General features: G+C 45.0%; 1 protein-coding gene across 2 annotated transcripts in view; it reads left to right on the top strand.

Annotated features, from left to right (window-relative positions):
* The first annotated feature begins 13,725 nt into the window (after positions 1 to 13,725).
* The window catches only part of MTHFD1L (methylenetetrahydrofolate dehydrogenase (NADP+ dependent) 1 like), a 1,484,080-nt gene continuing 1,471,858 nt past the window's right edge, over positions 13,726 to 25,947 (top strand). Inside the window, exon 1 of one of the 2 annotated variants that reach the window (XM_069234289.1) lies at positions 13,726 to 14,072. In XM_069234289.1, the coding sequence (XP_069090390.1) occupies positions 13,879 to 14,072 (194 nt within the window). In that variant the 5' untranslated portion in view covers positions 13,726 to 13,878. The remainder of the gene's footprint in view (positions 14,073 to 25,947) is intronic. The other variant, XM_069234288.1, reaches the window with a different exon arrangement.

The raw sequence follows: 25,947 nt of genomic DNA, 5'->3' as shown, positions 1-25,947 counted from the left end.
TTACGGGAACACTGGCCACTGTTGACTCCTTTGGAGCTATACTTTTAAGCTATATTTAGGATACAATATTTCTTTCTGCCAATATTGTGGCTATGATATTCTGTACCATACCACATGTGGACTGTCAGGGCAAAGAGAATACTATGTTCTTGGTAAGTGCTCTTGTGAGCTGTTCTCTGTTCTTCACATTGGCTAATTCCTCTAAAAGAGTGCTTGCCTTAAACTTGCAGCTCTTCAGGCCCCCCCATGAAACATGGTGGCTTTGAGAAATGTGGTGCAGCAGGGGAAGTCATATGCAAGCACTATGGTCTAGAGGAACTACCATCTCTCTCCATGAATGTTTTGCTTTCAACCTCACGTTTGTGATAACACCTTATCTTCCACTGCCCTCCCCAATCAAGGACCATAACCCGTCCCTTGGGGCAGCTTACCTACTGGTTTGTGTTCACCATTTGAGTCTTAAGTTCTGCAAACACCAATTGAGCAATTTTCTCCTCAGTATGCTTGTTTGAATACGGGAGAACTCAAAGCATTGTCATGACTTCCTACTGAAATAGAGTGTTGCAGTAAACTCAGCCCCCTTCTGTATAGCATGAAGTATTACCTTCTAAACAAAAGCTTTTAAACCCATTACTGCATGCAACAGTCTTCATAGTGAGCAATCAGGCCATAATATTCCCTTCTCCGCATGAGTAAAAATATGGAGCTCTCCATGCCAAAGCAAAATTACACCAGCGCTCTAACAAATGAAGGTGTGGATCCTACACAACACCTTCTGGACACCAAAGACACTCTACTAACTAGGACTCATTTACTCACAACTCTGTTGAAACTGCAAGCTTGAACCAGGTGACATATCTCACAAGCTTTTCAAACAAATTATCCCTCTGTGGCAACATATACAAAGTTTGATACATAAAGACTTCAACGCTCATCTCAATATTGACACCTCAATAGCCTCACTAGGCTTGCAGCGATGGACCTCCCACACATTAATTCAACAGATCTTCTACTGGTCAGGAGTACTTAGCTCTCAGAATGGGAAATGCCTCAAACATATCCTTTTACACTTGGTGGGTATGTATATGCTTTACTAGAAGTGCAGTCAATTCATGCCTCCAAAATTCACACACTCTCTACTCTTCCAGGAAATTGTGGGCTACAATTGACATTTATCTCCAGAAAAAAATCAATGATCAATCCATTGTGACAACACCAGTAACTCCCTACTCTCCTCACTCCTTAGTGTATATTTGTAGTGACCACATGTACATCTACTGATATAGTGGATATCTATATCTTGCACTAGGGCCGGCCGTTACAGGTCCTTCTCTTCTATCCTCACTGATCTTTCATTTCTGCTTCTCATTATCTCATTCTAAGCCTGTTATATCCTTTTTTTTATTTATTATAAAAACAGCAAAATGTTATGGTACAAATATCCGTCCTACAAATTTAGCTCACAAGTCATCTAGGCCCATATTTATACTTTTTTTGCGCCGCATTAGCGTCGTTTTTTGACGCAAAAACGGCGCAAACTTGCAAAATGCCATTGTATTTTGTAGGTTTGCGCCGTGTTGCGTCAAAAAGCGGCGCAAATGCGGCGCTAAAAAAAGTATAAATACGGGCCCTAATGTTAAAAGCAATCTTTACCTATAGCTGTGACCATGCATTTTACCACTATGTAACCATAATCATGCTATTTAGATTTTTCAGCATTGTATTCCATGTAGAGATAGTTTATCCAAGAACAACACCTGTTCTACTGTCCATTAAATAGGTTGGCTTTTTTTACTGAGGCAAATACCATTAAACTAATTTTGAAATCAAAAAAAGGTTTTCTAGTGCCCATCTATAAATGTATCCATTCAATATAAGCCGTCTTCATGGCTAATGACTCTTGTTTTTTCAAGGGCTAAGTAGTTCCATTCCGGTTCTAACAAAACTTGCGGTAGATAAACAAACACAAGATGTACTATTCCATCACTTTCTGCAACTGCAGCACAATGATGCCCACTGCTCTTTAATGAACTTCTGCCTCTACAGTGAATGTCTTTTAGGTATCAGTGTGGCATAGAATTAGAGCTTGAGTAAATATCTTCTTGAGCTCTTTGAAATTCCATTGGAATTTAACCAAATATAATTCAGGTTGTTTTGTAGAACGCAAGGAAGGTCAATAGCTAAATCTGTAAAATCCTTAACGAATAGTTGATAAAAATTTGAAAAAACATGAAAATGTTGAATTGGTTTAATACTGGTGGGAGAATGCCATTCATTGATCGATTTTTACTTTCTTTGGATCCGTAGATTAAAAAGAAGCATTTGATCTTACTCTAAGATACACAGGGCCATATTTATACTCCGTTTGCGCCGAAATTGCGTCGTTTTTTTTGACGCAATTTCGACGCAAAACTAACGCCAACTAACGCCATATTTATACTATGGCGTTAGAGGCGAATAGCGCCAAAGTTCCCGGAATGTGCGTCATTTTTTAGCGTGAACCCCTTCCTTGCGTTAATGATATGCAAGGGAGGCGTTCCCGTCTAAAAAATGACTCCCAGGACTTTACGTGGTATTTATACTCCCGGGCAAAAGAGACGCCCGGGAGTTGGCGTGGCTAAAAACGGCGCATTTGCGCCACTTTTTAACGCCTGCTCAGGGCAGGCGTTAAGGGGCCTGTGGGCTCAAAATGAGCCCACAGGTGCCCTCCCATGCCCCCAGGGACCCCCCCTGCCACCCTTGCCCACCCCAGGAGGACCCCCAAGGATGGAGGGACCCACCCCAGGGACATTCAGGTAAGTTCAGGTAAGTATAATTTTTTATTTTTTATATTTTTTTTTGGTGGCATAGGGGGCCTTATTTGTGCCCCCCTACATGCCACTATGCCCAATGACCATGCCCAGGGGACAGAAGTCCCCTGGGCATGGCCATTGGGCAAGGGGGCATGACTCCTATCTTTACAATGATAGGAGTCATGTTGATGGGGGATGGGCGTCGTTAAAAAATGGCGCAAGTCGGGTTAAGACGATTTTTTCGACGTAACCTGACTTGCCCCATTTTAAGACGCCCATGCGCCATTTTCCCCCTACGCCGGCGCTGTCTGGTCTACGTGGTTTTTTCCCACGCAAACCAGGCAGCGCCGGTCTGATTGCGCCGTCTAACGCCATTCCATAAATACGGCGCCCGCTTGGCGCTTCAGAATGGCGTTAGACGGCGCAAAACTTTTTGACGCTAAACTGCGTTAGCGCAGTTTAGCGTCGAAAAGTATAAATATGGGCCACAATCTCCTTTTTTTTTTATTCAAATTTGCCTGGCTTATAATCATGTTGCTGAAACCTGGCATTACTGAGGTAATCAGCTCTTGATCCTTAGAAAGAGTCATAAAAAAGAATATCATCAACATAAATCAGTAGAAAATGATTTCAGACAGTGGTTCTTAATCTGTGGTCCTGGGGATCTGCAACACCCACTCAGGGTGGGGGGGGACTGGTTAGGAAATGAAATAATATTAACAGATTAATGAGGTGTTTTTAAATAAAATTGAAAATGATAAAACATTCTTTAAATTTGAAGGAATTTTAAATTGGAGACTAAATATTAAGTTGGTATCCTCAAATTGATTTTCTGGAGCAGTACAAGTGCATCAAACAGAGGAAGGCCGAGCCAACAAGATGGCTGACTAGACGTGTTTCGTTGAGCTCCGGCCAGCCCCGTAAAGAATCCTAACAATCCTGCAGCAACATCCTGTGTACGGCAAAATAACCTGGGGACGATGCCCGGTACATGAACTGCCAAGACGGTCACCTGCTGGCGCCCTGCGAGGCTTAAATTAGTGCGGGTGAACTCTGAAGTGCTGCCCAGCCCCGACACTCAGGACGGCGGCTGAGGTTGTGGCATTCAACAGATGGGACGGGCCGTGGTGAAGCGGCGCTACTCTGGGCAGAGCCGCACATACAACCCGACCGAACACTGTGCCGCCTGGGACCGAAGACTGCGACCAACAGGCAAGTGAGGTGGCCCCTAGTGATGGCGCAGTGGCGAGGAAAGGAGGCGGTGTGACTGCAGTTGGCTAGTAAGAGCTGGTGGTTGTGAGACGCTGTTGAGCGGAGTCCGCAGGCTGGGAAATCCCTGGTGCTGCTCAGGAGCCGGGGCGTAGCACCCCCACCGAAGAAAGTAGGTGGGAAGCAGAGTCAGCGGGAATGGCGGATGGTGGGGCTGTGCCACGGCGACTGGCTGGCCTGCGGATGAGGTGCCACGTGTAGAGGGAGGCCTTGGAGATAACATAAACAGCGGTCGGGGAGCGCACTGGGTCCAGGCTGTGCCCCCCCTAAAAACAAACCTATGCTGGGCCCGGAATGTGCTGGGACAGAGGCCCCCAGATTATAAACTGTGCAGCGTTAACTGAATGGGCCCAGACTGCCAGAACAACCAAAGAGGCCCCGTGATTGTAGCAATGATACTTGGAGGCATAGGGGGAACAAAGGAATCACCAGTGCCAAGGTCACCCAGGCTGGGGAGTAGAAATTGTACAGGTGAAGCCCACGCGTTCGATAGGAGGGGGCACGGCGCAACGGATCTCAGTGGCTGATTGAGTGGTGGGCCAGCTGAGGGAGCTGTCGGAGCTGTGTTTTGGGACTGAGAAGGCTCAGATTGCCCGGCAGGCCACTAGAAAGACCTGTGAAACCCTACTGTACCAGTCCTGGCTTTGAGTATCAGAGGCTAGCACTGGAGACATGGGCAAGGATAAAGGAAGGCGACAATCCCAAGCCAATAAGATTGTTAATTATGCACAAGTCACCCACGGCAAAGATAGGACAGACAAGAACACTCCGGATGACACTCTGAGCACCGTGGAGAGCCGCGACCCCAGGAACTCTCCATGTCTGATATCCTAAATGAAATCAAGGGCACACACACTGATCTGGTCACCAAAATCGACACAGTGGTGGTCGATGTTACACTACTGTGAGCAGACCTATGCAAAGTGGCAGAGAGAGTGACAGAGGCGGAGGATGCCATTGGAGTGCTTAACTGTGAGGTGGATACCCTAGAAGACACTGTCTCCTCTCTTCAGAGGCTTACAGTGTGGCTTGAGGAGCGGGCAGAAGACGCAGAGGGCAGGTCCAGCTGGAACAAATAACTCTTTGTGGGATTTCTCGAGGGAGTGGAAGGATGAAACGTGGAGCAATTTCTGGAAACATGGCTGGTCACGATAGCCCCCCTGGAGGAGCGTTCACCCTTTTTCAATGTTGAGCGCGCCCATAGGGCCCTGATGCCTCCTCCGCAGCGGGGGGTGGCGCTGTGGGCCATTATTGCCTGTTTATTTCACTACAGCGACTGAGATGTGATCCTCCAGCAGGTGCGAAATAATGGACAGCCACTCCGATGGACACCAAATATTAGTGTTTCCAGACTACACACAGAAGGTGCATAATCTCGGAAAATCCTTTATGAATGTTAAGAAAAGGATGCAAGACTTAAATCTATGCTACAGCTTAGTCTTTCCGGCAAAACTCAGAGTAATTCATAATAACAAGGTTAATTTTTTTACTTACCTGCAAAAGACAAGGGTACTGGTGGACATGGTGTCCCCATGAGTGGGATCCCATTGGGTTTTGGAGACAGACAGACCAGAAGCTTGTAGGGACGGGAGTGCAAGGAAACCCACCCAGAAGCCATCGCAATGTGGCGCCCCGGCACTAACTCCAATGGGTAGAATTACTGTGCAACCAGATGGCACTGTGGCCGATGAAAGATGAACTTTATGGTCATGACGTACTTGGAGAACAGCACGGACACCCTGACTCAGACACAAATGCTACAGGGGATGGTCAGCCTTGAGAAGTGTTGAAAGAAAGAACTGCCTACGGGGATGTGGTCCTAGGGAATGAGGTGGAAAATTGCACTGGATAAATGGAAGAATGACAGCGGCACAGGTTCTGAGAATGACTCCTGCTGGCTGAACCTGTTCAGGCCGTATACGATGATTTATACGTTATCAAGAAATGTTAAATGTCCTATACCACTGTGCGGGCTGGTTGGCCCTATATCCCCACAGGGGTGCATGCAGAGTTCTGACTACTGGAGGCACTGCCTTGTGGTTAGGCTCGGTGATGACCTCTGACGAAACGTAATGATACACATAATTGGTTAAAAGGTTACTAATCTAATCTGTTTTTATTGCCTAATCAGATCATGAGGCGGGGCCGTTCGGCCTCTAACCAATTTTGGTTCACACTGGATGGGGTCAGGTCACTGCTTATGGGAGGGAGAAAGTTGGGAAATGTTAGTTTTTTTTGTTTTCCAACAATGGGCTTTACTGCTGGTGATGGTTTTTGGAAAAGTGTACTTCTCGGTCCTGATGTACAGAATAATTGTCTTTGAGATATATACTAGGTTGTAATCATGACGCACGTTTATAATATCATGGAATGTATGAGGTTTGACCCAGCTAACTAAGCGGCCCCAGGTACATGCTTATCTCCGACACTATTGCGCTTTGATAGCAATGTTACAGCAGACACATACATGGGGGAGCTGTATCCATAGTCTTCAAAAACGCTGGAGGAGCCAGTTATATGCAACTTCTTATTCTGGCTATCTGAGGGAAGTATTGATTTGGATAGCCCTTGGGGTCCCATTCCAACACAAAAGCCATGTGCTCGATCCAAATGGAAGATATGTGGTGCTGTTTGGAACTCTGGACGGCCGGGAAATATGCTTGATAAACATATATGCCCCAAATGTAGATAGTGGGCTTACTTTGGGGGTGTAGTGCGGGCTGCCTCCCCATAATCGAACATCAGAAGTTATATTAGCAGGAGACTGTTACTATGTCCTGGATGGTACGTTAGACTGGAATCCCCCCGCGGCAGTGTACGAAACCCCACCTGACTAGACAATTGGTCTATACTATGCAAGAGCTTCAGTGCCATAGAAATCCCGCTCTAGAGAATACTCCTGTTACACCCCAGCAGCAAATACTTAGAGTAGACTGGACTAGTGCTTAGTGTCTGAAACCTTATCCCCGCTGATCCAGGCCATTGCATACTTGGCCCGTTACATTCTAGATCACTCCCCTCTTCTAGTAAAGTTGAATAAAGTCTATAAATGACCAGCGGTCCTGACGTGGCGGATGCAACCAGATGCCCTGTTTGAGGGGGCAGTCTGGGACAGGCTGACGCAATACTTTGACGCAAACTGGGGCACGTCCACGACCAGGGGATTTGACTGGGAAGTGATGAAGGTTGTGACCAGGGGTCTTTGCATGCAGACTACTTACGGCGTTAGGTGTCAGCTCGAGAAAGACGTTCTCGATCACGAAGCCAAGCTCGGAGACTTGAAGAAATGCCTTCCAACGCAGCTGCAGAGAATGGAAGAATGGCGGCAGGCTCAACGGTCACTACTAGATGACTGGCGATGACTTGAATGATATGTCTGTAGGGCATACCGCCTGTGTCTGCATGCGGAGGGCAATAAGGCAGGTGTGCTTTTGGCGCGTCTGCTCAAACAACATGCTAACTATACGCCTGTCACTGCACTAGTAGACATTACAGGCAGGAGAGTATGTACGCAGGCAGCAATTAATACGGTGTTCCGGGATCATCTTGATGGACTATATGCTTTGCCCAGGGGTGCCCTTCTGAAGGCTGGGGCAGCCTTCCTAGACGGGCGTCCCACTTCCTTGACTGACGCGGACTGCCAGGGCTCTATTAGATGCCCATCTCGATCAAGAAGAAATACAAGGGGCCATAAATCAGTTAAAAACATCAAAAACGCCTGGTTCTCATGTACTTCCAGCAGAGTTCTATCAAAAATATGTTGATATCGTTTCTGAGAAACTGTTGGCAGTTTACCAAGAGGCGTCTGCCCGTGGCAGCCTGCCGGACTCGATGAGGGAAGATTGGGTGGCTTTTATTCCCAAACCGGATAGAGATCCAACGGATCCCACTACATATAGACCACTGTCGCCCCTGAATGTGGATATTAAAATACTAAGTAGCATTCTGCAGCGCACCTGCTTCCTCATTTAACCTCCCTTATTCATGAGGATGAATATGGTTTTATACCCCACTGCAGCACAATGTTTAATATTCGTTGCATGGCCCATTTATATCACACATACCTGCAGTGGAACGAAGCAGTAGTGTTTGCACTCCTGGATACAGAACAGGTATTTGAATCCATGGATTGGGGGTATCTTTGGCAACTTATGGCCAAATTAGGTTTTGGACCGAAGTATATTGCTTGAGTAGAAACTCTTGTATCAGCGCCCAGTCGCTCATGTGCAAACTGGGGAGGTGGTGTCGGTGGGTGTCCAATTCAGGAGGGGGACTCGACAGGGCTGCCTGATGTCCTCTCTCCTATTTGCTACAGCAATGGAGCCATTGGCGGCACATTTGCATGAGCTGTAGAACCCCTGGGGCTTATGCATTGGGGGGACGACCCATGTGGTCTCCTTATATGCATAAGACGTGCTAGTCTATGTGCGGCACCCAGAATCATCAATTCCCATTCTTTCACATGCCTTGGAGAAATCTCGGGAGTGCTCTGGACTCTGGGTAAGTCTCCATAAGTCCTACCTGTTCCTGATATGCGCTATAGCTAGGGACCAGATGGATACACTTCCATCAGTTGGATTGCCATGGGGGGCGGAGGGCCTTCGCTACCTTGGGATACGATTGGCACATACTGCTGAAAAATATTATGACCTCAATCATGGCAGGGTGCTGGAGGGTTTGGAGGCTTCGGTCAGGTTTTGGAAGGATTTGCCGCTTTCCCTGATGGGCAGAGCGACCATTACAAAGATGATTATCCTGCCACACTTCTTATACGGGCTACAGAACACCCTATATGAAGTGCCTAGTCTAATCCTAGAGTTGTGATGGGCAAATAAGAGGATGGGACTGTCCATGCTGCAACAAAAATGGGAACGCAGGGGAATCAAGATTCCACATATGGAACTTTATTATTTTGCCTTCCAGCTGCAGCATGTGGTACACTGGTTTGACCCTGACATTAACTGGGAGAAGAAACTCCTTCAGGGTATGTGTGGGGAACATACCCTGCCGGCCCTATTACTGGGGAACCAGACGGTGCGAGAAGGAGCCCCCTATATAGTGAAACAGGTTTGTAATGTGTGGACATGAACGGTGTCCTCTGTGTTGCGCTGCCACCCTTAATTCAAGGATGTACCCATATGGGATATGCAGGCAGTTGCGAAAGTTGCCTTGGGCCTTCCTATGAAGAAATGGAAGGACAAGGGATGCGAGGCAGCGGGAGATCTTTTCCTTGGGGGGAAATTTATCACTGAGCAGGATGCTATGGACGCTTTCCAGTTAGGGAGAGGGCAGTTCTTACAGCATGCAAAAATGGTGGCAAAAATGTGTGATCTGTGGTCTGAGTTTCCTGATGAAGCTCCGACCTCAGCCACCCTGGATGCATTGTTGTCCCTGGGGGAGGGTGGAGGCTGACTTCTTGCATTTATTAAGCCCTGAGAGAGGATGTACCGTGTATTACCCCGGTGGTGCAGTGTAGATGGGAACAGTGCTGGAGGAGGAGATTTCAGCCACAGAATGGAAACGCGTATATTAGGGTGCAAGGAGCAGCAGTTCCAATGCCAGGTTCAAACTCATACAATATAACTATAATCACCAGACGTATCTGGCTCCCAATATTCTTCAGCATATGTACCCAGTGAGATCCCCTTGTTGCCCGCGCTGCGCTATGGCTTCAGCAGACTTCTTCCACATAGTATGGCAGCGTAGTGATGGCATAGGAGGGGGCTACTGAGTGGAGAATGGTACGTACCCCCAGAGTGATACTGCTGGGGCTACTTTCCACTCGTAAGGGGAAGCACTTATTCCATAAACTTATAATGCTGGGTCTCTTGTTGGCAAAGCGTTGCATACAGATTAAATGGCTCAACCCCACCCCACCGAGATATGGGGACTGGTACTGAGACTTCAGCGAATGGCAATACCGGAAGATGTCCGGATAAAATATGTTTGCAGAGAACCAAAACTGGCAGAAGATATAATGGCTTGGTCACAGATGGTGCACGATTTAAGTAGAAGCAAGCAGACCTTCGGTTTAGAAAGACAGTAGCATATGAATGGTGCTGAAGAAACACAAAGGAAATATTAGCCACAATTAGATTGTAACTCGTAGTGCAAACATCTGTTCCTTCAATAAATTACCAATAACTTCCAGATGCATAACAATCACGGTAAAAATGTGATATCAGTATTGTTCCAGTAGCCAAGTTGATATACAGATTGTGCCTATTTAATCATGTAGTTCAAAGACAGCACTTCTTAATTATCTACGGAGGACACCGATAATGTTAATATGCTGCAGAGGGCTTCCTCACTGGTCCACAAATAAAAGGTGAACCATCAATTGATTGAACTACCTCGTGGATCTCCTTCTCCCTCATAGGAGTACCATTTTAATGGCTCAATTGTGGTCAGTATACATTCCTCATGCTCCACTATCCCACAGCATTGGAACATGAATTGATAATTCTTACATCATCAGCTTTCAAGGCAAATGAGCAGAGCAACAACTGTCAGTGCCACTCGTTTAAGGAAGCCGCTGCATAAACTTAAGGTTTATGCAATTCCTTTTCCATATGTAGGACATTCATGGACCACGTGTCTATTATCACAATAATACAAACACAATCCTGCTGTGTACTGACATTTCTTTTTATCCTCTGTTAGTGTACGTCTGGATGTTTGTATTTACCATAGGTTGTTTTTCTGGTCTAAGATTAGGTTAATTGCAGGAAAACCAGGAGACCACGTTCAAGTCTTTTTTCTTTCCTTACGTCTTTCCAGAAATATATGTCACTTAACAGGCCATATTAACAAGTTCTGAAACTGAAGTTAGACCAACTAATTCATTGTTTATGTCCTCCTTCAAACCTCAACAATATGATGTATTTGGGTCCCCTCGAACAGAGTAGCTTCTGCTACCAATTGGTAAAAACGACATGCATAAATCAATACAATTATTCCACCTTGCTCACTATCACAGAAGGCTTCCTCAGCAACATGTTCCAAATCGTGATTTTGTTGTTTTTTTGTTTTTACCACTAACAGTATCTACTTTAAGGCTATTAAAGAGGTATCATAACTATTCAAACAGGAATCCAAGGTCATAACCAAGGGACTAGCTCAAGATAAAGGTGGCACAGGAAGGCAACTAGTTATGATACACACCTTTGCCCAATCCTGCATAAAAGTTCTCTTAACTTAACAGGATCCCCAGAAAAACCTAAGTCCTATTTTGAGGCTGAATTTTCAAGGGTCGAAACGTCAACAATACTTTAATGTGGACTGTAGAAAAATACATAGCGGTTAATTTCTGACATGCAAACAATGGATGCTGCATTATTTGAACAAGAATTATCTGACAGCCACATTTCTTTGTGTACATATTTGTAATTAACACTGATGCACTTTTCACTGATTCACTTTTTCACTGTGCCATCACCTCATTGGAGCACCTAACTCATTTTCTTTAAAAAAAAAAAAAAAAAATGATGTTCGTCTTGGACATTACATGTAGAGTCTGTATATATATATATATATATATATATATATATAAAATGGGCTTTCTACTGCTTCCTGATTGCTGGGATTTTTAACTGCTCGATGTGCCCTCTTAAGTGTGATATTATTACAAATTCATGTGTAATTATTAATGAATTAGAAAATAAAGTAATTTGATTTTAATGTGGCTGACTCTGTTCTCAAACTAAATCTGCAACATATGTATTGTCTTTCTTCCATGTGTACATAATTACATGATTCTATTGCTTAGTTTTTGTAATTTCCTTGTGTACATAATTATTAATAGATTTTTAGGCTTTCTCTTGGTCTAATGAGCAACTCTGCATCTAAAACATTCTTATTAAACTTCTCCTGTCCCTTTTCCATTATCTTTTTCGATCCTTCCTCACTTATGAAGGTCCCCACCCCTTGACCACAGCACTTGTTAATTTCACCACTCACAGTTTCTGTATCATGCACAACAGTGCTTAATTTGTAAATCAAAATGTGCCAGTGGTGAAAGCCCTCCTCTTAAACATGCGGCTGCTGCAATTAAGTGTGGGAACACGGTATACTGAGGCAGCCTAATTCTGAATTCTTCTCGGGCCTCTTCAATTCATTTAAAGACACTCCCTGCCCCTTCAGCTCACTTTTGCAGCTTCCTGCTTTCTCCGATTTTCGTTTTCTCTTCCTCCGTCTTTCCCATATGTGTTTTTTGCTCGCAGCACATGCCTGGGGCAGAAGAATAAGCGCCAGCCCTCTAAAATAAGGAAACAACAAGCACAAATTAAGCACTGATGCACAATGTGGTACAATTTAACACTCATTTATTATACCACAGTCAGCACGGTCAAAGACTGATTCCTCTGACGTTGATCTGGTCCACGCCTACACTGTGGGCTTTAATTTTTGTTTTTTATCTGATATCCAATCTCCACTCCAGCTGATCCACCTTGTTGGCTTCCACTGGCTCTGGGCAACCCGCACATTCCATTTTTTTGACGGCTCGATCCACTGTACTTGAGTTGAGAACTGCTCTATTTGGCACCCAGGGCGCTCCTTATATATCGCTGGTTCAACGCCTGTTGGCTCTATTTCGCTTTCATCTAATAAGGATAATTTTGATTCCCTATGGACCATAGCACTTTCCAGTGTTAAACAACATTTAGGGACGCACACCCCCTAATAACTGCAAATGGGTAAATTATCTGTTAAAAATATAAATCAAATCTTCAGCCAGTCCTGCCAGAAAAGGCTGTTAATTAACCTTTATCTCCCTTAAAATCGGTCTGCTCCAATACAATTGCATTGTGAAATTAAACTCCCTAATTTGAAACACTTTCCTGACACTTCCTAAATGTGCACATGTACAAGGAGGTTACAAAATGTAACCACATTGCTGAATCTTTGGAGGGCATGGCAACTGTTGCCCTCTTAAACTGCAATTCAGTTTCATAATTATATTCCTTACCTACCAATAAAGGCCAAGTTTTCCAACCATGTTTTACTTAGAAACAGTAATAAAATTAAAGTTTTAAAATAAGCATTGGCAGTGCCAAGACGTCTGGCTTTAAAGGAGTGATGAATGGTAATGTGAACAAGTAGATAGTATGGTAATAAATACGTATTTGTGTGGAAGCAAAGAACAGAAGAATATTAATGAAGGTCAAAATGTCAGGGGACTGTTTCACTGTCAAACCAGACCTAAAGATCCGTGTAGGTTAATGACTGCTCTCCTCCCATCTGTGGTTCTGACAGAGACACTTTAATAGCACTACAGTGTCATGTGTGTGCAGGTGAAGGATCAACCTCAGGCAACTGGATAATAAACAAAATTATCATAGCGGGGTGAAGAGCAAGAACTGTTTTGTGGAAGCGCACATCTTCTGCCAATCAAAAGGTACTGCAGTGACACATGTGGGCAGTGGTGAAGTTCCTCTTGAGTGATGCTCAAGTAATTTTCTGGCGACAGCTACGCTGTCAACCTAGACGATAAAAAATGAAAGCATGGCATATCCAAACGTGACGGCACTCCATAAAAGCGCAGTAAGACACGATGGGCGCACGTGTAAGCACTTGAACGCAATTGCCACTTAGAAGGCCGGCCAAGTCTTTTATTCGCCTGCTGGCAACGTCTGACTCCACCCGGCAGAGGGAGAGAGGCGTGGTCTTGTTCCCATGCTTTAGTCTCAGAATACCTCTTCTGCTTCCAGTAGTGTACCGTGAAGCCGGTCAGCTCCTCTGCACGACCTGACCCTTTGCCTCCCGCGCGGCCATTCTTTCCCCTTTTTACTTGCACCCCTCGCTAGGTGTAGGTAACATGCGCTGGTTGCGCGCCGTCCTCCTGCTCCGCGGGGCCGTGGCTGGTGGACACAGGATCCCGCCGGCGGCAGGGCTCCCAGCCTGTCAGCTCCGCGGCGCCGGTAGCCGAAGCAGCGTCGGTGGTGCCGGGGAAGGGCTGTCCTCCTCGGCAGGATGGATGCAGGAGGGACCACCGCACAGCTCCTCTGTCAGGTAAGAGTGTGGGTGAGGCGATAACACTGTTGAGCCAGCGTGACTGACAAGGCAGGCTCTCGCCCCTGACTTGCTTATTGGGAGAGGCCCCTGCCGCACTCTGCCTGTGTGCCTCTCGTGGTACTTGCCGATGGGTTTGTAACAACTTCCGCACAGTTTCCTGTTACAGCTAATCCGCCCAAATAAGCATCGCTCGTTGGTCTCAGGTTAGAGGCTGCGCACAACAGATTTTGATAACTTGCAAACTACAGACAGAGCAAACTTTGAGCATGTGCGAGCTGGGCCCAGGTCGCCTAGACGTAGGTGAGAAATGACCTGCAGAATTTTCTTTTTATGTGTGGCGGCTGTAGCGTTCATTTTCTTTGTAAATCTTCCCACTGGTTTGTCATCCTCCCGTTCTACAATCCGACCCCCGCCCACAGCCTCTCATTAGAGCTGGGCGAGCCACTGAATAAAAGCCTAGCCAGCTTTAGCGCTGGTGGTGCCCGGTGCGACAATCTTCTGTGGCGCCCTCACCCATCCCAACATGACCTTCTCATCGGATTCCCTAATTACCACTCAACAAAAGCCCCTCATCTCTCCATAGCCCTTCCCCACACACATTTCATTTTTTATAAAGCGCTTATAAAGGGTGGTTTTAATAATCCAGTTAGCTGTCTACATATAATACAGATCTGTTCTTTGCAGCAGGCATATTAACCCTCTGTTCTACTTCATGGGGAGTTAAAACTGCCACTAGACAAAACTCCTATCAGATCCGTCTCTAGCAGGAACATTAATGAGTTACATTTTTTTATTGCTGCCTGAAAGCTGAATACAAGGAACTGTGCCGCAGGTGATAAATCGTAAGTTATTGCTCGACACAATGCCTCCCTTCCAGGTCAGCGCCCCGTGCAGCAGCACCAGTCGCACTGAAGCCTGCCCTGACTGAAGCTTGGCAGCGGCACAGCTCGAGGTCCTGTAGGAACCTCTAGCCCATGCTGAGCTGTTCTGTGCCTGCCTCCCAGTGCCTGGGTGTTGTTACTGCTAGAGCTGCGGACCTTGGAACTGGGGAGTCAGGTTTGAATCTCGACGTCGACTCAACATCCTGTGATTTCGGGCAAATCACTTAACGTCCCCATTCCAATAAACAATGAATGATGGCCTTGTGTAATATGTGGTGCTAATAATTGAAAGCGCACCAATATATATACATAAAAAACAAACATTTTTTACTAGGTTTTTCAAGAGCATCTTAAGAAAAATGCAGCGGTAAATAGAAAGGGTTGGCACAATGGTTCCCGATCTTTTGACTTCTGTGGATCCCCACTTTATCATTACTGGAACCTGGGGCCCCCACTGAGTAATTTTTGGATTCCGGGGACCTAATCTGTTAATATTATTTAATTTTCTAAGCAGTCGCGGAGCACTGGAGGAGGCTATGCGGACCCTCAGGGGTCCCCAGACCACAGGTTGGGAACCACTGCCTTAGCACAAGGGAAGACACATAGGTAACCTTTTACTGGCTGTTTGGTACAAAGTGAAACCAGAAAAAGTGGATACATTGAGTCTTCTCTTAAATTGTGTGATCTTAGGCAAATATTTTATTTCAGCAAAACCTCTTCCTTCATTATCAAGTATGAAAGCACTTTCAAATATGTGCGTATAAAAACCTTTTGTGTCTGATGTAATACGCTATAATGTTAATAACTGTCTTTCCTCTTAGTTCATTAATGGTTCATATCTAAAAATTATTGGTGACATACTTCTCAGTGCAGTGTTGTATTAATGTCTAATGATTTACATATTCAAGAAATGTTTTTTTAATTTTGAAGAGACAATATCATATTTTTTTATAATGTTTGTTGTATGATTAACTGCAAAACGTTTCCGGGCTCGGTTTGTTGATGGGCTCGAAAATCCGAACCAGGCCATTCGCTCGGCTCTCCCTGTTAATTTGTTTTCTCGCCCAACTTTACCTCGCACCTCCAATTTAGAATCGGACTTATTGATTCAGGCTGCAGGAGTTGAGGCAGAAATTTGTGTTCACAGGCTGCTAAGGTAATCTCTCAGGACCTGACTGATCTGTGAACAGGAAAGGCCCCACCCATGAAGTACCAAGGGGTTAGGTCAGGGGCATAGAAGGGGGCAGGGCACAGACCTTCCATATTGCCGTATACTGCCCTGTTTCTCCCGCAGGCTCGCTCCACAACATACACTGTTGGGGATCTACCCGTAAAGGTAACAGTTAAGATAGAATAGCAGCAATATAAATGTTACTCATGAATGGATGATTCTCCTAAAGCACATAGCTGGCCTCAGGAGGGTTTCCTGGAGCTAATGGGGCATGATGGGTAGGACAGGCAAACTATCCTTCTCATAAACTTACCAAGGGAGCACACCAACAGCAGAATAGGCTTTTCTCTTTCCCAAGCAATGCTTAGCACAAAAGCACCACTGTTAACTTGTCATAGCAAAAGGTATTATATACGACTCAGAGGAAAGGCAGAAGTATAACAGTGAGAGAGGGAGAAAAATGAGGGGGGAGGATTAGAAGAGGCTCCACATTTGGTTTTGTCCAGGGTGCTTTTTAAGCAAAGGCCTACCCAGACTACAGGCAATGAGATCAGGTTACTATATACTAAGTGTAGTATGCCGTTTATAAGCAAAAGTGGTATTGTGTAGCCCTTAACTACGTATGGTATTCTCAGGAGTCTCATGAGGGGCTTGGCGAAGGTCAAATAGGGAAAACAATTCTAACAGGTAGGTCTTGTCACTCTTTGACAAAGTGGACATTGCTAACATAATGGTTTGATGTGCACTTTTTAAAGCTTAGCAGTCTTCCCTTATTATTCTAATGTAATTGGTGCCATAAGGTTTAGGTATTGCATAATCAGCATGTGGCATGTTTTCTTGTTGAGTTTTTGTTTTTAGTTAATGTCCACTGAGCAGCCATGCTGAAGTTGGACACATTGTTAATGCTTCTCAAGCTGTTCAAATAGCTACATAAGCTGGGTTTGCCAAGTTTTTAGGTGGAGTCTACCAGACGGCACAAGCTGCCTGGTTGTAAAAGACCCATTGTGAAATAACTGAGGGCTTACACCCTACCCTACCTATGCTTACCACTCGTTGGCTTATTCACTCTCATTTTCTTGCTTCCTTTTTGATGACTTTCCTTCCTCTTCACAATACTTTTGATTTACTGACTTGTATCCTTCCAAAGCACAAATTTAGGTTATACTTTCTTCTTCATGCAAGTGCATGTGGTTTCTAGCTCTCTGGTCTTATGCTGGCAAACAGTTGTCAATGTGCTCAATTAGGTACATTAGTCCCACAATAGTTCACATTGCTTTTCAAGTCCTTCCTAGTGTGTTTTTTCAACAAAGTCACAATGATCTGGAATGCAGAAACTACTCCAGTAAACAAATTGGCTAATACTTCAGATTCTGTTTTTGATAATTGCATCCACCTTTATGGCTTTTTCTTTTTTTCTGGAGGCTTGCTTCTTTTGGCAGTGATAACTTTGGTTGATTACCTATGGTCTCTGGTAAGATAACTTTTGACTTCACATTGCTCAGATATATCTAGCTTAAGCACAACCTTATATTTCTTCTGAAAATTAAAAGGGAATCCATTAAGTGATAAGTTCTTGGCATTAGGCCTATGGCTAAAGGCAGGGCCCAGTCCACTTTTGGCCACAAGTCCCACTGTTATATGCTACTTAGCCATGTAATCACAGGCCTCAAAATCTACTTGCCAACTTGCTGTGGTGAGTAGTATTTTATCAGGTTGAGCTATTTTCAGGACCTACTCGCCCCTTCTGGCGACTTGACAAAGAACAAGTGTTCTGTTCAGTCAGAGAATGAAGGCACAATAAAGACACCTTTAAATCTAGTTCCTGTCTTGTCACATTGCTCTGTGTTCAGAGACAGAGGTCAAAAGTCAGTTTGCCTTCCTACAATTAATTTTCCTTCCGACTGGAGAGTTCCAGGATTTTGTAGCCTGAATCATGAGAAAAGTGATTGGTCCTTGAGACTTCATCTCTCCCTTCATAACAGGAACTATACAAGCTCTAATAATAACTTTCTTAAACACTAATGTCCTGTACCTCTCAATCAAATGTTGCATTTTGTCCTGCCACACCAGGATCCTCGATGCAGTGTCTACATGCTGATCTAGCCTCTGCATGGCATGCATGACACCATCTTTTTCTTTAGTCTGCTTGTCTCCTCTAGTATCTTATGCCTAGACACAGTGACGTGTTTAACCTTGAGCCAAATGTTTCTTGTATATGAGTTAAATGGGCTGTTCTGTGTATCAAACAGAAATATTTCTGTCTTGTAGATAGCCCGTTCTGTGGAGTGCCTGGTGGCGGCCATTAGCTAGACTTCTGTGCTTGTTCTGCTTTGAAAAAGGGTAATGCCTCAACAACTTTAAACAACCAGTTATCCAGCAAATAAGTGGTGCTATAGACTTCTTCCAGCAATACCACCATTTGTATGTTGTGAACAGCCTTCTGCATCTTCCATTCTATGTTAAGTGATATTCGTTCGGTCTATTAATTCTGACATTTGCAATTTAATTATGTGGCTTTGGTCCATCTCGGAACATTTGATTCACTGACTTTTTTTCAGGGATGCTACAGTTGAAAACAGTCTACATTAATTTCCCTAAACTTGATTTGCAGAGTCACTTCCTAACCTATTGTAGACAGTTTATTTTGGGGGGATTGCAGAAATGGGGTATTAATAGGGGAGGGGAGGTAAGTACCCACATCAAGTAATAATCCCAATCCTTATAAGGGTGAATGACTAAAGTCCCTATATAAACCTGAGCTCAACTCCCAATTAGCTGTGGCACAGAGCACACAAGTTTAACTTGGAAACAATGTAGAAAAAAATGTATGCAGTAAGAAAACAGTAATACATTTGAAACACAAACCTCAAATGAATTGGAAACATAGTTACATTTAATAAACAAAATTACACCAAAATGACAAATCAAATGAGGAAGGCCAGATATTTGAATTGTTAAAGGTTTAAATAGAAATAATACCAAGAATCACAAAATGCCAATGAGTCATTCTAAATGCAGTTTGAAGCTGACTGTAATGGGCTGTAGGTCAGATACACCAACCAAGTTTGTCCTGCGCAAAAATTATACCTTCTGTCTTTAGTTCTAATCCATCACAGGAGTACACTTCAAAAGTTTCCCCCCTCCTTGCCCCAGGACCAAAGGGTAGACAATTAGAGACTCACAGGGTGACCGGTTGAGGTCAACCAGAATGTCCAGTCCTTGTACAGTTGCAGGAAAGGCCCTCTTGTAACTTGTTGTCCCTATAGCTTTAACTGGAATTCTTCCTTATGAACCTTGGGGCCCACTTCTTTGTCCTTGGTACAAGAGGAAAAGCAGGTCCAGTCTTATAGGCTTTTCCCAGGTCTCAGACAACAGATTCAGGCTCTCGTTACGGCTTCAGCTGTCCTCTTCTCTCTTTTTTTTTTTTTTTTTTAAAGACCTCTGCAGCCAGTATACAGCCAGTGCTGGCGGTATGCTGGCCGCAGTATTTGTAGTTTTCCACTGGGCCAGCAGGTGAAAAAGGCCTTTCCTCCTGCTGGCCCGGCAGAAAACTCACCACAACATTGACGCAGACTTGCAATCAAGCCAGAGGCAATGTTGTGGTGCATTGGGTGCGACACTGCTTGTAATTCGGGCAGTGAAAAGCGTGACTGGCCTGTCCATGGGGGGGCCTCCAACACTCCCTTTTCACCAGCCTTTGCATGGCTGGTGGAAAGGCCGCATGCAAAGGTCGATGGAAAGGGGACTTGTATTCTAGAGCCTGGCGGATTGTGACTGCTGAGACCGCGAGGCGGTGCCTGCGATCGGACCGTGGCCCATCTGCCACGGTCATAAGGCGATCGGACAGCCCTGTCTGCAGCGGTCTGACCACCATCGCGAGTGTGGCAGTCTTGAGACCGCCACACTCGTAATGAGGGCCCTAACTAAAGAGGTAAAGGTTTCTGGGCCTTATCCTATCCACTTTGGGAATTCTTAAGATGGCAGCCAGACTAAACCTGGGCTTTGAGGGCTGGGGAGTGCACAATGATTATCCAAGTCTTCTCCCACATCTAACACTAAAATCCAGGTTTTGGCAGCCCTTGTATCCCCAACAAACTCTGGGACAGAAGTCTGGTAGAGCAAAGCTGACTCTTCAGCAACTAGTTTTTGGATACTCACACATTTCTTGGCATTCTTTGAAGTACTACCCAGATGATCGGTCTGCTGAGTTTACACAGGCTTTGACGCAGTAATGTCCAAAAGAGGCTCTTTTTGATTGGTGGCATGTCTGGCTTTGTGGGGACGAGGAGGAAGGGACCTTCCCAAGTGTTAGTTAACATTTGCCTGTGACGGGGGGCTCTTTGAAGTGTGCCTCAAGTGTCATATTAAAAGCCCTGGCAGCCCTGTCAAGAAGGTCTTGGAGCTCCAGCAGGGTCTGACACTGCGATGTCAGCAAAAGCCCGCTGTGATGGAGGTTGGGCTGTCTGAGGGGATAAAAGAAGGGTGCAGTTCCACGCTATATTCTTTAGGCTATATACCGCGTGGACTCGGGAGCATCTTCCCAGTTACTATAGAGGAACACGCCATATTAAGAGGAATGTTACATGTCCAACATTGATAGGAGTAGTAGACTTGTACCTTCGAGTCAATAAGTGTGATACCGACATAGAATTTAAAAAGAAAAGAGAGCAAGACTTTTAGTCCTGAAGACGTCAGCTGTAACTCATGCAGCATTGATGAAACACATGTTGGTATGGGCAATGATTATTCGACAAAATGGAAATAATGTTCCAAGTAAACAGCGTGTACTTACCTACGAGTGCTCAGAGCTGTTGAATGATTGTGTGAATCTCCCCAATTGCAAAAGATCAGGTAGCTCGCCTCTCACCCCTTAGGCACCGGACACTCATGATTGGTTTTCTAAATACTATTTACTGCAGTCATAATTAAGAGTGAGTGTTCAGTCATTCCCAGCTATCTCCATTTACAACAAAGGAAGGGTGCAGGCAGGGTGTTGGCTACATCTGCTTGTGAGAGGGTAGGCCTGTTTGAAGTTAATTGAGTCCTTGGTCCCAGCCCATAGGCCATCCCATTAAGGATTTCGACATTTAATTCAAATGCTTATTACCAATAGGCAGAGGTGGAAGCACAAAATACAGCAGAATTAGCCTCCATGGACCTTAGGCAGGGCAAAATTAACTTTTAAAAAGTAATCTTTCCAAAATATTTATTACAAATGTGACTTCATCGCTGAATTGGGCTTGTAATAAATGTTTCAGAAAGCCCAAAAATGAAATGTCTAGCTGTTTCCTAGCCAGAGATTACAAATATTAAACGTAATATTGTATCCCACTGCTTTCCTATGGAACCACCAACGCTGCTACAGTAAAAATAGCTTGTAAGCCTTTTTCATTGTAAGGACATTTTTAACATTAAACTTTTATATGTTCTGCTTTTGTAAAGCATGCACCTTGCCTTATGGGCAGGGAAAGCCTACTTTGTGTGATCTATTAATTTTTAAAAGGAAGGTTTAGGCATGTGTCATAAGGGGTTATTTTGACAAGTCAAATTTTCATTTTAATAATACTCAGCCAGGCTTCAATGGTAGGTCTGGAGACAGTGCAGTGGATGGCAGGATGAGTGCTGCAGTCCACTGGCAGCGTTTAGTTTAGTTTACAGGCCCTGGGTACGCATGGTAACTTATACTGGGGAGTTATAGGCAAATTAAATAAAGCAATCTGGGGTATAACGGTTTTCTCATGTTGAAAGGAGGAGCACATGTTATTTACCATAGGTTAGGATTGGTAAAGGGCACAGAGTTTTTTTTTTTTATAGCTGGAAAAATAGGGTTCAGCAAAATCAAAAAAAATAATCTGAGGTGACCCTGCAGAAAGGGCACATTTCGAACAGGCATTCGTTAGGCATTCGAAATGCAATCTGCTCTCTTGCTATAATAACAGGTGGCATCTGTGATGCATAACAATTTTGGCACCACCAATTTGTCCATGGTAGCCTAGTGGCTTTTCAGTTGCTTGCTTGTTGCCATTGTGGTAGGCGGACCCACAAGAGGTTGGCTGGGTCCCAGTTAGTCAGTTTGTGACTGTCTGCCCGTCCTTGGAGACACTGCGCAGGGGTGGACAAGAACGAGGCCAATAAGTGGATGCTGCAGTGGGAGACCCTGTACCATCTATCTTCAGTATTGACAGTACTTTTCTCCAGTTTCTTGCTTTGTTTCCTCTGGTCAGTAACGGACATTTCATGTGGTTGTTTGGAACGTTCCTCCAGTGCCTGTTTGTTCATCCCCAGCTGTGGTCCCACAGAGACTGCTATAGGTCATCTCTACTCTATACTGCCTGCCATCTGGCTGAGTTTTGCCACTAACCTTTACCTTGTACTATGCTGCCTCTGCCTGTGGCAAAATCAGCCTCCTTGTTGGAATTATGTAGAGGTTACTTGCTAACCCTTTGCTTCAACTAGCCTGTTGCTATCTCGACAGTAGAGCGTGTAGATCACCTGTGTCCCAAAAGGCCCTACCTCAGCCTTCCCCTCCTTATTCGCAAGGGCTCAGTTCCAGTCTTACAATGTGACTCCTGCTTTGACTGTGCAACAGGCATCCCTTGACAGTTTCCATGCAGGTAGAACATTCGAAGGGCGAATTGTTCTAATTAGTAACTTCTTGCTTTCAGTAGCTGCAGCTACTGAGTCGGTCATCAATTTGTCCATATATGTTACGACATCGTGTGTCTGGACTGCTGATCGGGCTTCCTTGAGAAAGTTGCAACTAAAACGGCAAGTGTTTGCTCATTTTGGTTACACCTGCAGATTTCTTCCACAATTGTATTTTAGCGGCACCATTCTATCAAAAGTTATATAACCTCTTACTCAGTCCCAGAACATCTGTAAAGGCAAGTAGTCTTAGGCTAGTTGTTTGTACATCTGCTGCTTGTTTATGTACTTATGGCAATTAGCTCTCCTTAAAACCATCTCCCTGCAGCTGCAAAGCCTATCAAAGGCCTAAATTAGCTAGTACGGGTGGATGGCCTGCTAAAAGAAGCCAGGATATTGCAATCCTGGAAACAAAACAAAAAATAGTTAAAAAATAAAAAGTACAAACGTAAACTACATAGTATCATTCTGTGGTCGTTTGATTTGCAACACGTCTTCCTAGACATTGTAAGCATGATGGGCAAAATGTGTTCTGGCTCAGGACTCCACTTTTTAATAGGACGGGCACACTGTAATAAGTATTTTTTTTAAAACTCTTTCTTTCACCAGTGGCAGTTAAACACAATTCCCTGCTCCTATCTGTCTTTACCGAGAGTTCCTAGAGGTAAGGGATAGTGGTTTCACGCTTACTGTTCTTTCTGAGCTCCGGATGGTATTTGTGTGTTCTGTGCCAGAGTTTATCAGGGCCCCTATTACGAGAAGGACGCATTTTCCATGTTTTGTGCCACAAGTGCACCAGGCACAAACTGAGGAAGTGTGCCCTATTATGCTAGGCAGTGCATTTAAGTGAAATGTAGAGCGGATGCTTCAAAGCCACTCTTTCACAGTTCAGTTGGCACCTACTTGCACTTTCAAGAGGGGTTACAGATCTCCTTGCAGGCAGGCGCAGTGAGTGACTGTGCCTAACTGCAAGGGAATGTCTTGTGGGTCCATGAGGACCCTCTTTGTCCTCTCTACAGGACTGCCCTTAGGATGTGCACTACAAGAGGGCCACATTTTTGTAGCACGCTTTCAGTGCACCTCCTGAAGGCATGTTTGCCTCTGCATCCAGCTGGCGTAGAGGCAAAGTGATTCCCTTATTTACATGGGGCACTCTTGAGATAGCACTGGAGCTACATATGCACCAGTTCTATGAGTATTACAGAAGGTGCCTCACAAGTGTCTCACAAGTGTCTGTGGCCCCTTCAGTAATACATCCCCTAGGACGCACATGCCCATTGCGCCCCCCTGGAGCAATTTCTGTAAAGTCTGGGCAGGAGAACAGGGGCATCTGGGTGACTGGAGTTCAGCTAGCCTTAAAAAAATCTCAGTAAACGAGAGTGAAAAGCAATAAGGCCGATTCGGGTGCACTATAGAGATGTCAACACAGCACACTGACCTTGCCCCTCTGCATGGACAGCATGACAGACTAGGTAGGGGAGGAAGGAGCATATCATACTTGTTTCCCAGCATGGAACATCGGTGACTGGATGCTGAAAGCGGGGGAGCACCCTTTCCAGCCACAAATCATTGTCTCCGGCCAGCGTGTTTTCTTGTACTTAAATGGTGTGCCTCACTGGTCCAAACAGTGACCTACCATGATGGAAAAAATTACATCTGGTGTGTATACCAGTCTGTTGGAAAATGGCTGTTTCTGAAGGGTCACCCAAACGTTTTGCCTTCTGCTGCCTCCTCTTTTTCTGACCACTGTTTTATTTTTATTTTTTATTTTTTGTTGGCTTCAGGACCCTCTGCACTTTACCACTGCTGAACAGTGCTAAAGTGCATGTCCTCTCGCCCTACATTGGCTCATACCCAGTTGGCATATTCAATTTACTTGCAAGTCCCTAGTAAAGTGCACTAGAGGTGCCCAGGGCCTGTAAATGAAATACTACTAGTGGGCCTGCAGCATTGATTGTGCCACCCACATAAGTAGCCCCTTAACCTTGTCTCAGACATGCCATTACAAGGCCTGTATGTGCTGTTTCATTGCCACTTCGACTTGACATTTAAAACCACATGCCAAGCCTTAAACTCCCCTTTTTCTATATATGTGTCACCCCTAAGTTAGGCCCTAGGTAACCCATAGGGAAGGGTGCTATCTAAGTAAAAGACAGGACACATACTTATGTGTTTTACACGTCCTGGTAGTGGAAAAACTCACATTTGTTTTCCACTTCTGTGAGGCCTGCTCCTCTTATATACTAGCATTTGAACTGCCCTCATATACTTTTAAGTGGTAAATTCCATTCTGGAAGGAGTAGCCCTGTCATGTTTAGTATTGCCAGAATAGAAATAGAAATTCCTGCTTACTGGTGAAGTTGGATTTAATATTACTACTATAGAAATGCCCACTTTTAGAAAGTGGGCATTTCTCTGCACTTACTGCCATCTATGCTTTACAGCCTGTCTCCAATCCATGTCTGATCTGTGTTGGTTGACAGCTCCCTTTGTGCATTCCACCCAGACAGCCATAAACACAGGACACTCAGTCACATCTGCATACTGAATGGGTCTCCCTGCGCAGAAATGGTGGAGGGGCTCTCTCTTACACTTTAAAGGCCACTGGCTAGCCCTCACACAAAGGACTGATAACCCCAAACACACACACAAACTCACACACTCTCTCTTAGGACCGGCTGAAAGGGGAGCTTGTGCATCCCAATGGCTTGGATTGAGCTTGCCTCCTGTTTTGAGGTCTCAAGGCCAACAAAGACTTCACTTACTAGCTTCCACCTAGTTTTCTGACTTCAGCGACTCCAGCACAGATGCCACTGCCTGACACCTGCCCTTGGTCTGTGGTCCTCGCTGTGCACAATGACTGCAGCCTGCAAAGCAAGTCTGACGATGCTGGCGTTGTGCAGTGTGATTGCGACACTGTGAAGTCAACACATCTGGTCTTGACTGACTAGATCCATCAACCATGATGGGTCACAAGGAACCGATGCCTCACTAACAACGCCACACCAGCTCCCCCTGAAACCGGAAACAGGACAGACTAACGCCTTGCCTTCCTTTGCCTTGCAGCGCGGAACAGACTCCTCACTTCCCCAAATGCTGTAAGGGACTGATGCGCCAGCGACGCATTACCTCCACGACTCCTTGCAACGTCTTTGTTTCTTCGTTTTCAAAGGTA

This window comes from Pleurodeles waltl, chromosome 5 (genome assembly GCF_031143425.1).
Source record: "Pleurodeles waltl isolate 20211129_DDA chromosome 5, aPleWal1.hap1.20221129, whole genome shotgun sequence".
Classification (NCBI taxonomy): domain Eukaryota; kingdom Metazoa; phylum Chordata; class Amphibia; order Caudata; family Salamandridae; genus Pleurodeles; species Pleurodeles waltl.
The sequence above is the reverse complement of the archived record's forward strand: the minus strand, read 5'-3'. Positions and strand labels throughout refer to the sequence as shown.